This window comes from Pleuronectes platessa, chromosome 6 (assembly GCF_947347685.1).
Source record: "Pleuronectes platessa chromosome 6, fPlePla1.1, whole genome shotgun sequence".
NCBI lineage: Eukaryota > Metazoa > Chordata > Actinopteri > Pleuronectiformes > Pleuronectidae > Pleuronectes > Pleuronectes platessa.
The window spans coordinates 17813612-17825692 of NC_070631.1; the positions used below are offsets into that span (position 1 = coordinate 17813612).

At 42.4% G+C, this 12081-nt stretch overlaps 2 protein-coding genes across 3 annotated transcripts; both read left to right on the top strand.

Annotated features, from left to right (window-relative positions):
* The first annotated feature begins 209 nt into the window (after nt 1-209).
* LOC128442902 (vesicular inhibitory amino acid transporter-like) lies at nt 210-2532 on the top strand. The gene is made up of 2 exons (XM_053425521.1): nt 210-590; nt 1345-2532. Exons 1-2 carry the CDS (start codon nt 210-212, stop codon nt 2530-2532), a joined length of 1569 nt encoding a protein of 522 aa, XP_053281496.1.
* A 1679-nt stretch (nt 2533-4211) lies between these two features.
* On the top strand, nt 4212-10673 carry bpifcl (BPI fold containing family C, like). 2 transcript variants are annotated; one of them, XM_053425476.1, is made up of 16 exons: nt 4212-4372; nt 4534-4645; nt 5014-5128; nt 5719-5850; nt 6864-7019; nt 7139-7202; nt 7309-7369; nt 7901-7992; nt 8209-8385; nt 8489-8548; nt 8880-9047; nt 9371-9438; nt 9515-9557; nt 9633-9693; nt 10301-10377; nt 10451-10673. In XM_053425476.1, the coding sequence occupies exons 2-16, from the start codon at nt 4546-4548 to the stop codon at nt 10526-10528; spliced, it is 1452 nt and encodes a 483-aa protein (XP_053281451.1). In that variant the 5' UTR covers nt 4212-4372; nt 4534-4545; the 3' UTR covers nt 10529-10673. The 2 variants fall into 2 exon arrangements, with proteins under 2 accessions (XP_053281451.1, XP_053281453.1); XM_053425478.1 differs by having other exon boundaries at nt 4227-4372; nt 4537-4645.
* Nucleotides 10674-12081: the final 1408 nt, after the last annotated feature.

Consider the following 12081-nt stretch of genomic DNA (forward strand, 5'->3'; position numbering starts at 1 on the left):
ACTAATATGGATGAGCAGGCTGAGAGAAGAGGCTGAGGATCTGTGAAGGGTTTGGATGAGACGGTCAGGCAGCTCCACATAGAAGAGGCAACAGGCATGACTTCAGTGTAGCCCTGAATCAAAGCTCGATCCTGCATGCATCTGCATCTCCGCTTTTTCACTCCGTAATATCATTCTCATTCGAAGACCACATTTTACTCGGATAGAAGATGGCTCACCTGATCCGACACAAGCTCTCCAACAAGCTGACCAACGCGGCCCACACGGTGTCCAACAAATCCCAGGCCAAGGTCAGTGGGGTGTTCGCCCGCCTGGGCTTCCAGGCTGCGACGGACGAGGAGGGCCTGGGTTTCGCCGAGTGCGATGACCTGGATTATGACTACCGACAAGGGATGCAGATGGATGTCCTTCAGGGCGAAAACGAAGGGGGACACGTGGAGGGAGAGGGGGATCTGGACGGAGACAGCCACTACCAGAGGGACGGCACCGGGCCCCGGCCTGCGCCTCTGAAGACAGGAGGCTCCCTGGACGAGGACAAACCAAAAATCACGACATGGGAAGCTGGCTGGAACGTCACCAACGCCATTCAGGTACACTGTGATCACTTTATTCTAAAAATTATGTGAGGATGCAAAGAATAGCACGTGATGCATGCAGGCCTGCCACTGCACGAGATGTCACCTTGAAGATATTTTAGGAGGAAGAGGGCCTGGAGATGCGCGTACATTCATTCAATAAAAAAATCGAATAAAGAACAAATATTTTACATAGCAGAATAAAATTATAAGCAAATATTACAAAATCTGCTATATTTTAATAATGGTCTAATTCAATGCATGCTTCCATTTAAAATGTAACAATTGCTGGTTTGTGTGTGAATCCATTGCAGTCAGTGGGTCTTAGAATGGATTTATTCAAATCCTTTTATCAGTGGAGCCGCAGGCAGGGCCTGTTCCTCTGTGATAGCTCCGAGGCTCAATGGCTCCACGTGCTTATCAGCGGCTCCATCAAATGTAGTTTTTAAAGAAATTGACTTGAAATTTCGTTTTTAAATTGTTTTCTTTATAATGCTCTAATTGTTTAAAGCCATCTAAAGGCCTTTTTTTTCAAGGGCGAAGTCAAATAGAAAATAACGGGTGTGATGCAGACATTATAAATCGATCCGTTGTTTTAAATCACACGTATACTGTGTATACGTTTAATGCCAAATATACATGTTTATTTTTTAACGGTTATTATGTAATCTGTGTGCTGTGTGAGCCAGTCATTGCCCGGGCTGCCTCGGCCTGTCAATGCGATGTGGGCCTCGTCCATTATCATTCAACTGCGCCTCTCTGTCCGCAGGGCATGTTCGTCCTCGGCCTGCCGTACGCCATCCTCCACGGCGGCTACCTCGGCCTCTTCCTCATTATCTTCGCGGCCGTGGTGTGCTGCTACACGGGAAAGATCCTCATCGCGTGTCTGTACGAGGACAACGAGGACGGCATCAAAGTGCGCGTCAGGGACTCGTACGTGGACATCGCCAACGCCTGCTGCGCGCCCCGCTTCCCGGCCCTGGGCGGACACGTCGTGAACGTGGCGCAGATCATCGAGCTGGTCATGACCTGCATCCTCTACGTGGTGGTCAGCGGCAACCTGATGGTCAACAGCTTCCCGGGGTTCCCCGTCTCCCAGAAGGCCTGGTCCGTGGTGGCCACGGTCGCGCTCCTGCCGTGCGCGTTCCTGAAGAACCTCAAGTCCGTGTCCAAGTTTAGCTTGCTGTGCACGATGGCGCACTTCGTCATCAACGTCCTCGTGATCGCCTACTGTCTCTCCAGGGCACGCGAATGGGCCTGGGAGAAGGTCAAGTTCTACATCGACGTGAAGAAGTTCCCCATCTCCATCGGCATCATCGTGTTCAGCTACACCTCCCAGATCTTCCTGCCCTCCCTGGAGGGGAACATGCAGAGGCCCAGCGAGTTTCACTGCATGATGGATTGGACTCACATCTCCGCCTGTGTCCTCAAGGGCCTCTTTGCACTGGTGGCCTACTTGACTTGGGCAGACGCTACCAAAGAGGTCATCACAGATAACCTGCCTTCAACCATTAGGGCCGTGGTGAACATCTTCCTCGTCGCCAAGGCGCTGCTATCTTACCCGCTGCCTTTCTTTGCTGCAGTGGAGGTTCTGGAGAAATCCTTCTTCCAGGACGGCGGCAGGGCCGTGTTTCCTGACTGCTACGGCCCCAATGGGCAACTGAAATCCTGGGGTCTGGGCCTTCGAGTCACCCTGGTAGTCTTCACCTTGCTCATGGCTGTCTTTGTCCCCCATTTTGCCCTTCTGATGGGCCTAACTGGAAGCCTCACCGGCGCCGGCCTGTGCTTCCTCTTGCCGAGCCTCTTCCACCTGAGGCTCCAGTGGAGGAACCTCCTGTGGCACCACGTCTTCTTCGACGTTGCCATTTTTGTTATTGGAGGTATATGCGCCATATCTGGCTTCATCCACTCAGTTGAAGGACTCATAGAGGCCTACAGGTACAATATCCACGACTGAGAGCTTCAGAGAAGACCTTTACTGAAACGTGACATCCCATAATGCCGCACTCCTGCAGGCTGTCATGAAGCAGACCTTATCAGAACATCATGTTGACCACTTGACATAGAAGCTTGTGAGGAGGATTATTTGTGTGAAATGTAGCCTACATCTTTTTATTTCGCCTTCGTGATATAATGTGCAATAATGAACTCTACAATCATTGTGTAAAGTCTAGTCTTCTCATTCCAGAAACAATGTTTTATTAAGTGGACAGAGGAATACAGCCTCCGCATGACAGGGGGCTGATTAAATAATATGCAGGCATGACAGAGTCTGAGTCTTCATGCAAAGTTATCAGAGATCCAGTGAAAATGTCAGCCGTGGCTCTATAACTGTGAGTGTGTACGTGTTTATAGTTGGGGAATGAAATATGTGAAAAACAATGAGGTGAATATGTTGTTACTGGTTTTTGAGCTGCTAGATATATCATTAATCCCACTCCAGAGAAAAGATAAGAGCAGGGCACCCTTCAGATCACACGATGCTCTGTGGAAATATTTAAAAAAAACCATGAATAACTTATGTGTAGTTGTTTAAAACAGAATGACTTTTTATTTCCAGTTTAGTTTTTTTGTTGTGTTTTATTTGACATCTTATAGATAGTGGTCCTGTTGGCTCGTTTTGTTTTCTTGGTGTTTCAAGTGTCATTCTGGGTGAAGTGAATTCAAAGTTCAAGCAAGTGGGTCCTAACTGTGTTATATGTATGAAAACTGTCTGTCTGATGATATTCTCTTCCTATTGAACGTGTTACTTGTGATTTAAATGGAACTAATCATGGTGTGTGAGACCAAGAGTTTGTTGAATTAAGAGATAAATAAATCAAATATTTTATGGCTGGTGATTCTAATGTTTCCTTGCGCATTGAATTGTAGAGAAATGTAACCAGTGGGTGACTGAAAAGCCTCAGTTTTGCTCCGTGGAATTGTGGGTAAATTTCTGTTATCACAACAGTCCGAACATGCGAAGAGTTTGTCGATTTGCAGCTGGTAATCTGTGTGACAACTTGTGTGCAGCCGCTTTAGTAACAGAGGCCTCCAGAACAGCTTGTTGCAGACTGTGTGACAACACGGTTCCTGCTAACATCCATTTTAGAACAAAGGACATGATGGTGAATATCCCTTGTATGTTTGAAAGTCTTACATAGCTTAATGTCAAGTTGCCAACCACCAGCAGATATCAGGGATCAGATGTAAGCGGTCTTAGTGTCATCGGACGATTTCGGCCTGTTAATCACAAACCCTCTCTACCAGGGCAGGCCCACCACAGGCTGATCAGACCAGGGTTTGGTCATGAAATCTTGGGGCCATCCTGTTATTTTTTTTAAATAACCTGTTTAAAAAATAACAGGATGTGGAGAAGAATACTTTTCTGTTGCTCAGTAACTAAAATCATTAAAAAAAAAAAAAGGTCAACTAACCAGGAAGTAGGTTTCACTTCACTTTTCAAGATTATTGGCCCTGATAGGTTTCTATTCTCAGAAAAAGATTGTTGTTTACAAAGATCGTTTTTTGAATGTCGTGATTTCTTTTAACAAACTATAGTGCCTTCCAAATACGTATATAAGGCAGTCAGAGCAGAATAATAAGAAAAAGAAGGAAAGAAAAACTACAACCGGTTTTTCCAGCCATCAACACACCAACAAATCTCCACCGTCACATGTCGCTGAGTTTCACTTCTCGGTGATACAGGAAGCACCAGCAGCACATAAAGCCACTGCACAGAAGCGGAGACGTCTTTTCTCACATGAAGAAGAAACATCAGGAGCCACCTTCAGCAAATTCATCCTGCAGTGATTCAGGTATGTGCTTCACATCCGTGACATAACTGATCAGCTTTTATCACGAATACCATGTTTGATTTTAGACATTATGTTTCACACTAGAAATGTAAATGTCTCAGTAGCTCTTTGGGTTTTGTGGTTGTAGTCACTACTCGCATGTTTCATTTGGTGCATTACAGCAGCCCGGCAACATGCTTCTGTCAGTGGCAGCAGTGCTCCTGCTCTTCTCCTGCACCAGTGGAGAAAACCCTGCAATACAAGTCCTCCTGACCAATAAAGGGCTTCAGTACGGTAAGGTGTAGGAGGGAGAGGTATTGTTTTACTGTTTATGTTTTGTTTAAATTGTACATAGTTCTATCTTGTATTGTTCCTTGTATTCGTTTTGTACACATTTACTCATTTGTTTCCTTAAACTTTAGTCTGTATTGCATTATTTCCTTTCTGCTGTTCACGGTAGACACTATTTTTCATAGTGGGACTAACTAAGGATAATAAATTATCTTATCTTATCTGATCTTATGGTTTAATTCATTCAGTTGCTAAGTTGGTCGAAGCAGAAATGAGTTGTTTGGAAAATAAAGCAGTAGTGCAAAATCGAACTGTCTAATCTGTATGTTAGACATGTTGAATTCACAATTCATGTATGTGCTGTGTCACAGGGAAACACGCAGGGACAGACTGGATTCAGAAGAATTTGGAGGGTGTCAGCCTCCCGGACTTCAGTGGTCACGTTACTTGGTTACACCTGTTTAAGATAGGCTTCACACTGACAGGGTAGGTTTGACATTCGACATTCCTGAACACTGAAGCGTCCTTTCGGTTCCAAATCACTTCACATAAGGTGTCAATAGATCTGAAATGTACTTAGGTTCAAGTCCGGAACAGGCCTTAAAAGTCAGCAATAAAATCTCAAAATCAATTCTAAAATGTATTGAAGCCAACAAAGATAAAAGTGAAATCTGAGAAAAATGCTCTCCTTTAGTAAATTTGGTGACAAGTCAGGCTGCTGCTACTAACTGTTCCAAAATGAGGACGGATCACTAAAGCTGAGCAGGCTCCTCCTGCTCGGGCTCCTCAGATGTGGAACTTCCTGCCTGGAGATCTCAGGCTGGAAATCTCATATCTTCTTTTAAATCTGTGCTCAGAACTCACTTTTATTGGCACATTATCAACCTTAGCTATGGTTGAAACAATATAATTTTATCTTTTTACATTTTACATTTTGGGATTTTATTATGTTCATCGTCTGTTATAGAATTAACTTTGTTTGGAAATTTGCTATCTTGATAAAGTTATGATTATTATCAGTAGGTCTGTGTCACTTCACCTATTATCGTGCCTGTGCTCTCCTCATGTGCTCCTAGCACCCGGATAAAGAAGTGTGACCTTCCAGAGCCGTCTACTGAGTTCTATCCAGATTCCACAGGATTCAAGACATCACTGTCAGGCCTCAGTGTTGCACTGTCCGGAGAGTGGAGCAACAGCTTCATGAGATTGTGAGTTTCTTAACATGCAAACTCCTCACCACAAAATCAGCAGCTACACAACCCAGGCTTTGTATAATGTCAGGCTTTCCATTTTGGGAAAAGACTAATCTTGAGAGAAACTGAGGTCATCATCAAAAGAGTGATAAAAGAGTGGCTGTGTGAAAAGGTATATGTTACACGCTTTTAAATGTTGATTGAGTTCTTCGTTCTTAGATTAAAAAAAAAATCCTCTGACATTCATGTTCCACCATCCTCCCTTTATATATGTAATTCATCTTTAATTTACTCTATAAGTCACTTAAAGATTCAAAAGACAAAATTTGGGAAACCACATTGTGACAAACTGCCCTGAATCAAATACAGAGTGTTACATAGTGTAAATTTAGTTATAACCTGTTTTGGTGACCTCCTGCTCTTTCCCCTTGTGCTAACAGACCATTGTGTAGTTATCTGAAACTGGCCGCTGACTGGTGGTGTTGTTAGGCCAAGGCAGAGGTCTGAACTCCGAGTTAGTTCTACATTAAACTGTAGAGAATTAAGGAATAAAATCACACAGTTTGGGTTAAAAACAACAGAGGAAAGCCTTTTTTTCTCAGTGGTATTTAAATCCAACCTGTAACATTTCTAACTCCAGATTTACATCTATTAAATCTGTATTATTTGGTCACAACTGCTTCGAATTATAGGAAAATTAAAGTGTAAATTATGAAAAAATAACAACTCAATATGTTATCGATTCCGCACTATAGTCAAAGGACAGATGCTGTCGCACCTTATACAGATTAATGAACCCTATAAAGCAACTTATAATTTGTGAACGTGGGCTATCCAAATATTGATTGATTGAAATATAAAAAATACTCATAATCATGTGTAATAAAAAACACATGATAAGTTATGACTTGGATGAGTCACTGAGGCACAGCCAGTCAGCTGGATTCATGTGGCTGATGGTGACTACGTCTTTTGTTGCACAATCAGATCTTTACGTGCACTGATCTCTTTGTGTCGTTCAATTTCAGGCATGACAGTGGAACTTTCGACATGGCTGTGTTTGATGTGGATGTGACCTCTGTGGTGAAGCTGGGGAAAGACGCCGGCGGCCATTTGTCTGTGACCAGTGTGAGCTGTGACGCTCGCGTTGGACGTGTAGACGTAAACATCCGTGGTGGAACCAGGTAGAGGAAAGCAGAGAGAGAGCGAGAGAGCGAGAGAGCGAGAGAGAGAGAGAGAGAGAGAGAGAGAGGTGTGATACTGAAGTCACGACATAAAGCCCTGCATTCTCATTTGTCCTCAGACGCACATTCCCGTATTTTGTGAGGGAATTCAGGAGCGATATCAGGAGACAAATTGAGATCGGAGTGAGTGTTTCTCCTCTTTCGTTATGTGATCATTAGATGATTAATATACTGTAACATTTTGAGCAGTGGACACTGCAGCACCTTTGTAATGTTGTTCCCTCCTCAGATTTGCCCCCATGTGAAGGAATATATTGGAAACTTTGAGCAGCGCCTACAGGCCATAAACGGTATTGCAATAGACTAATGTATTATAATTATTTTTATTTTTATTCAAATTTTTATCAATGCATAAAATGTAACACGGAGTGCCTTACATAAAATTATATATAAATAGCAGGTTAAGGTAAATATGAACAGGATTTAACAGCCATCAGCTACAACACAATAAATAGGTGTAAAAAGACGTCTTGCTGATTCTGTCAACAGATGTAGAGCCCCTGAGATCGTGAGGGAGACTGTTCCATAGTGTTGGGGCAAAGCCAGCCAGTAATTCTAAAACTAGTCAAACAATTTTTTATTAATTCTGTGACAGCCCTGCTGACTAATGAATTTGTTAACTTTCCTGTGTCTGCTTGGGTGAGAAAGGGTCTGACTTTGGAAATATTCCTTAACTGATAAGGAATAAAGAGACCCCAATTACAAAATACAATACATACACTCACACCAGATACATCAGCCGAACGTTACTTTAGGTTATGCGTGATAAAACTATTTAGTTATATTAACAGAGTACCACAAATTATTTCTATTTTATCCAGTTTTCTTCGATGTGGATCAGGCTGTCACCTTGGACCTCGCTCTCACCAGTTTACCTGTTGTCAGTGTTTCAAGTCTGAATCTGGGTCTCAAGGTAAAGACACCACACACACACACACACACACACACACACACACACATACACACACACAAACGCAAACATACAAAACTTCATGTTACACACACTTATACGTCTGTGCTCAAGATACCCTGGCATCTATATCTTAATGAGGGCTTGTGCATGTGAAAAGAAAAAAACATAAACTGTGATCAAAGGTTCAACTGATCATTGGAAACTCTTTATTTAAAGGGTGAGTTCTACAACATCAAAACTCATGCAGAGCCTCCGTTTGAAGCTCCGTCCTTCACCGTGCCTGAGCAGCAGGGCTACATGTTGTCCGTGGGCCTGTCGGACTTCACTGTGAACTCGGCCTTGTATGGATACTACTCAGCCGGAGTGTTTCGGACCCTCATCAACGACAGCGTGGTCAGTTCACCTGACATCACGCACCAACAGAAACAGACAAGTAAAGCAAGAGGATTTAAGTTTGGTTTCAAGTTTGTATTTCTTAACATTGTCCTCCTCTCAGATCCCCCCAGACTTTCCCCTGCACCTAAATACCAGCTTAATGGGACCCTACATCCCTCAGGTATGTTTATTTATATATATATATACATATTGACTTTTATTATCTCAATGGATCGGAGCCAGCATCCACACACTTCAAGATCAAGAAAAGAGTCCTGAAAAGAATCTCTTCCATAATAAATGCTTGGCAGGAACATGTTAGCATGAAGCCACTGTGGTTCACACTGCAGCCATATTAAACTTCAAACATCAATAATGTTGAATATTATTTGGGTGTGGCTCACCTCCTCCATAGCCCACAACCGTGAAGGCTCCAGAATGTGCATCTCAAATGTCTTATTTCATTTGTTCAACAACACAGAGTTTCAAATCATCCACCTCTCTCTCTGCAGCTTCCCAAGCTGTTTCCCGGTCTGCTGATGAATCTGCGGGTTTCTGCCACAGAGGCTCCGGTGTCTTCATTCCAGCCTGATGCTGTTAAGCTGAGCTTCCAGGGCGCCGTGCAGGCCTTCGCCATCCAGCCAAACGCTACCGAGACTCCTCTGTTTGAACTCAGTGTTGTGAGAAACTTTTCTTTGCTGTCCTATCACTTCACCCAAAAGCAAAGTATCTGTTCATGGGAAAACCTGCTCACCTACAAGTTCACGTTAAAGGATGTATTTGCCGTGTTGTTTTATTTTTGAGCATAACTAGTTTTAGTTATTTAAAGGCAAAAATGGACTTTGTCATGGTTGCAGCTTCTCAAATCTGTTTTAATCACATTGTTCTGAAACATTTTGTGCTGAATGTCAGACGTCCTGTTGACTTCACACCAGGGGAAATTACTTCCTGATTAAAATAACCATTGATTGCAGCCTGAACTCCAACCGCTGTCTTCTTCCAGGTGTCAAACTTCAGCAGCAAAGTGTGGATCGCTGGTGAAAGAGTGAAAGGCTCTGCTTCATTGGACAAGTGAGCACATTTTGGAAACACACAATGTGTGAGTTCACAAACTCAAAGCTGAACTAATGAATTCTCTTTCAAATAGTTTCACACTGACGCTGGTGGGAAGTAATGTGGGATCCTTCAAGGTAGATGAAACATAATAACACAACACACCTTTTTTTGTTTGTGTGTGACTGTAAACAATCATGTTCTCTTTTCAGACTGATGCTTTGGAAAAAGTTGCAAGGACAGGAGTAGAGATGGTCCTGGCAAAAGTGAATGGTGAGTCTTCAGTTTTTCATTTATTCATATCTAACTTTATGAATAACCTCACAACATCCTGGTTACTAAGGATAATCTTTTTTTGTTCATTATAATATCATGGAGTATTAGGGCCGTGTTGATAAAAACAATTCAAAGAATAATCGTAACACGACGTAGAATAAATTCATATTTTTGGGTATTAAGGCCACGTGTCATGTGAGAAGGGAAGATCAGAAGATCAGCCTTCATTAAAATGAGGAATGTGGGGCATCTTAAGTTATACTTTAGTTATAATAAATAACAAAACACTAAATATTTTGGTCATCAGTGCCATATTATCATAAGTATCAGGACTTTAAAAAAGATTGTTTAACAATCTGTCTCTATTCTGAAGAACCTCACAGACTTGAAGAAAATGTTCAGTAGTGGTCGATTTCATCCACCTGCCAATTTAACAGGAGTTTCACAATGAGAATTATTCAATATTTTGCAATTAGTGAAAAGAGTTTCTTTTTTTTCTTCTTATATTACCCTTCAATTTATGACTTCAGTCTCAGAAACACCATTTGTTTCCCTTCTGCCCTGATACTGTAAAGATCCAACATGTTGCTTGTTCCTGTTTCAGAGACACTGGGTGAAGGAATCCTTTTACCTGGACTGGGATGTGCACAGCTGGTCGACTCAGTTCTGAAAGTGCATGAGGTCAGTATTGGTAAAAACAACTATTAAATACATTTGACTGTTTTTAAACTGACCACTGCCTTGTTCCTAACAGGGGTTCGTCGTCCTCCTCTCTGATGCTGAGGTGTTAACAGACAGAGGCTTCAGCTCACACACTAACAGAGCTGAGTAACTCTGGCACATCGAGCAGCCGATAGACAAGTTTCTGTCTCTGATGCCACGCGACAGAAGCTAAAGCTCAATGACTAATTTGTCTCAACAATAATCAATTCAAATCAACTCTGACTGCAATAAAAACGTTTTCCAAAAAAAAAATATATATAGCCTTCAATGTTTCCTACATTAAGATGAATAAAATCAAATATTACTTAATTACCATCAAACAGTCATTAGTATAAATATGTTAATACCTATCTTACTTTGGGGAATGTTACTGTCATGAGAATTCAATACTCATAATCAGTGTTTACATACAGAATTATGTAAATAATTTAATTATTTCTAAAGAAGCATTCATGTGTAAATACATATTTACTTGAATGCTAATCCTGTTTATTAGTGAGTACAAAATCTGAATAAACATTTTACTTTGTACATTGCAAGGTAAAGGTTTTATTCAGGGTTTGGGGTGGTAATTCATGAAAAAGGGGGTTGAGCTGATTTGTCGAGTCACTTTGATTTCTTCTCATGTAAGTTTTTGCCAGTTTGGAGCAGTGGACTTCCACAAGAGGGCGCCCCATTTCATAAAATCTACACAGCACAAAATGAAAGAGATAACGGGTTTTACTCATCTAAAAAGTAGAGCTGTGAAAAATAACGCGTTAACGCGTTATGATTAAATTACAGGATTAATTCGTTTTTTTTTTTTTAACGCATTTAACGCATGCGCAGAAGGACCTTCCAATTCCGCCGCCTCTGCACTAGTCGCCGCTCTAACGCCGGGTTCACACCGGACGCGGAAGCGACGCCGAAGCGAGGCGTAAGCGCAGCGCCAATCCTCTGGCTCCCATCCACTCCCATGTTAAACCGCAGCGCTGAACACACCGGAGGCTGAAGCGTAGCGTTGTGCCGCGGCTGCCTAGCGCCGTGAAGCGATCGTTTTCGAGTCTATTTTTTCCGCTTGACGCGAGCGTATCGCGACAGGAAACACACTGAAAAATGATTTTAAACGATATAGATGATGATATATGATATAAATGATCAAATATGCATCCCATACTTTGCATTCACGTTCTGTTGTCTTGGAGTTTTAATTTTACCACTTTTACCAACCACATTATTTAATGTCCCCCCCATCCACTACAGCCACACAAGCAGTCCTAAAGATAAAAAAGAGAGGGGGGGGCTACGTATTCTCCACATAGGCTTGAGTGGAGAATACGTAATTTACCCTCGACACCCGACATTTACCGGAGCTAACAGCGGAGAAGTTCTTCAACATGGATGACATTAAATGAATCATTGAAGTGGAGGAGTAACTTGAGTTGTTGATTCTCAGCATATGTTGTATAAAGACAACGCCACAAAAGACACATGTTGGGACGCTGTTGCAGTTAATGTTGGAGCAACAAGTAAGTATATGCTTGAAAAAAAATATTAAATGCCGTTTTTACTGCAGGCTGATAACAGCAGAAGTATGTGATATTATTAGTAATGCGCGGCGCTTCGGCGTCGCTACCGCGTCCGGTGTGACCAGCCAAGCGCCGGCGCGCCAGGGATTAGCGC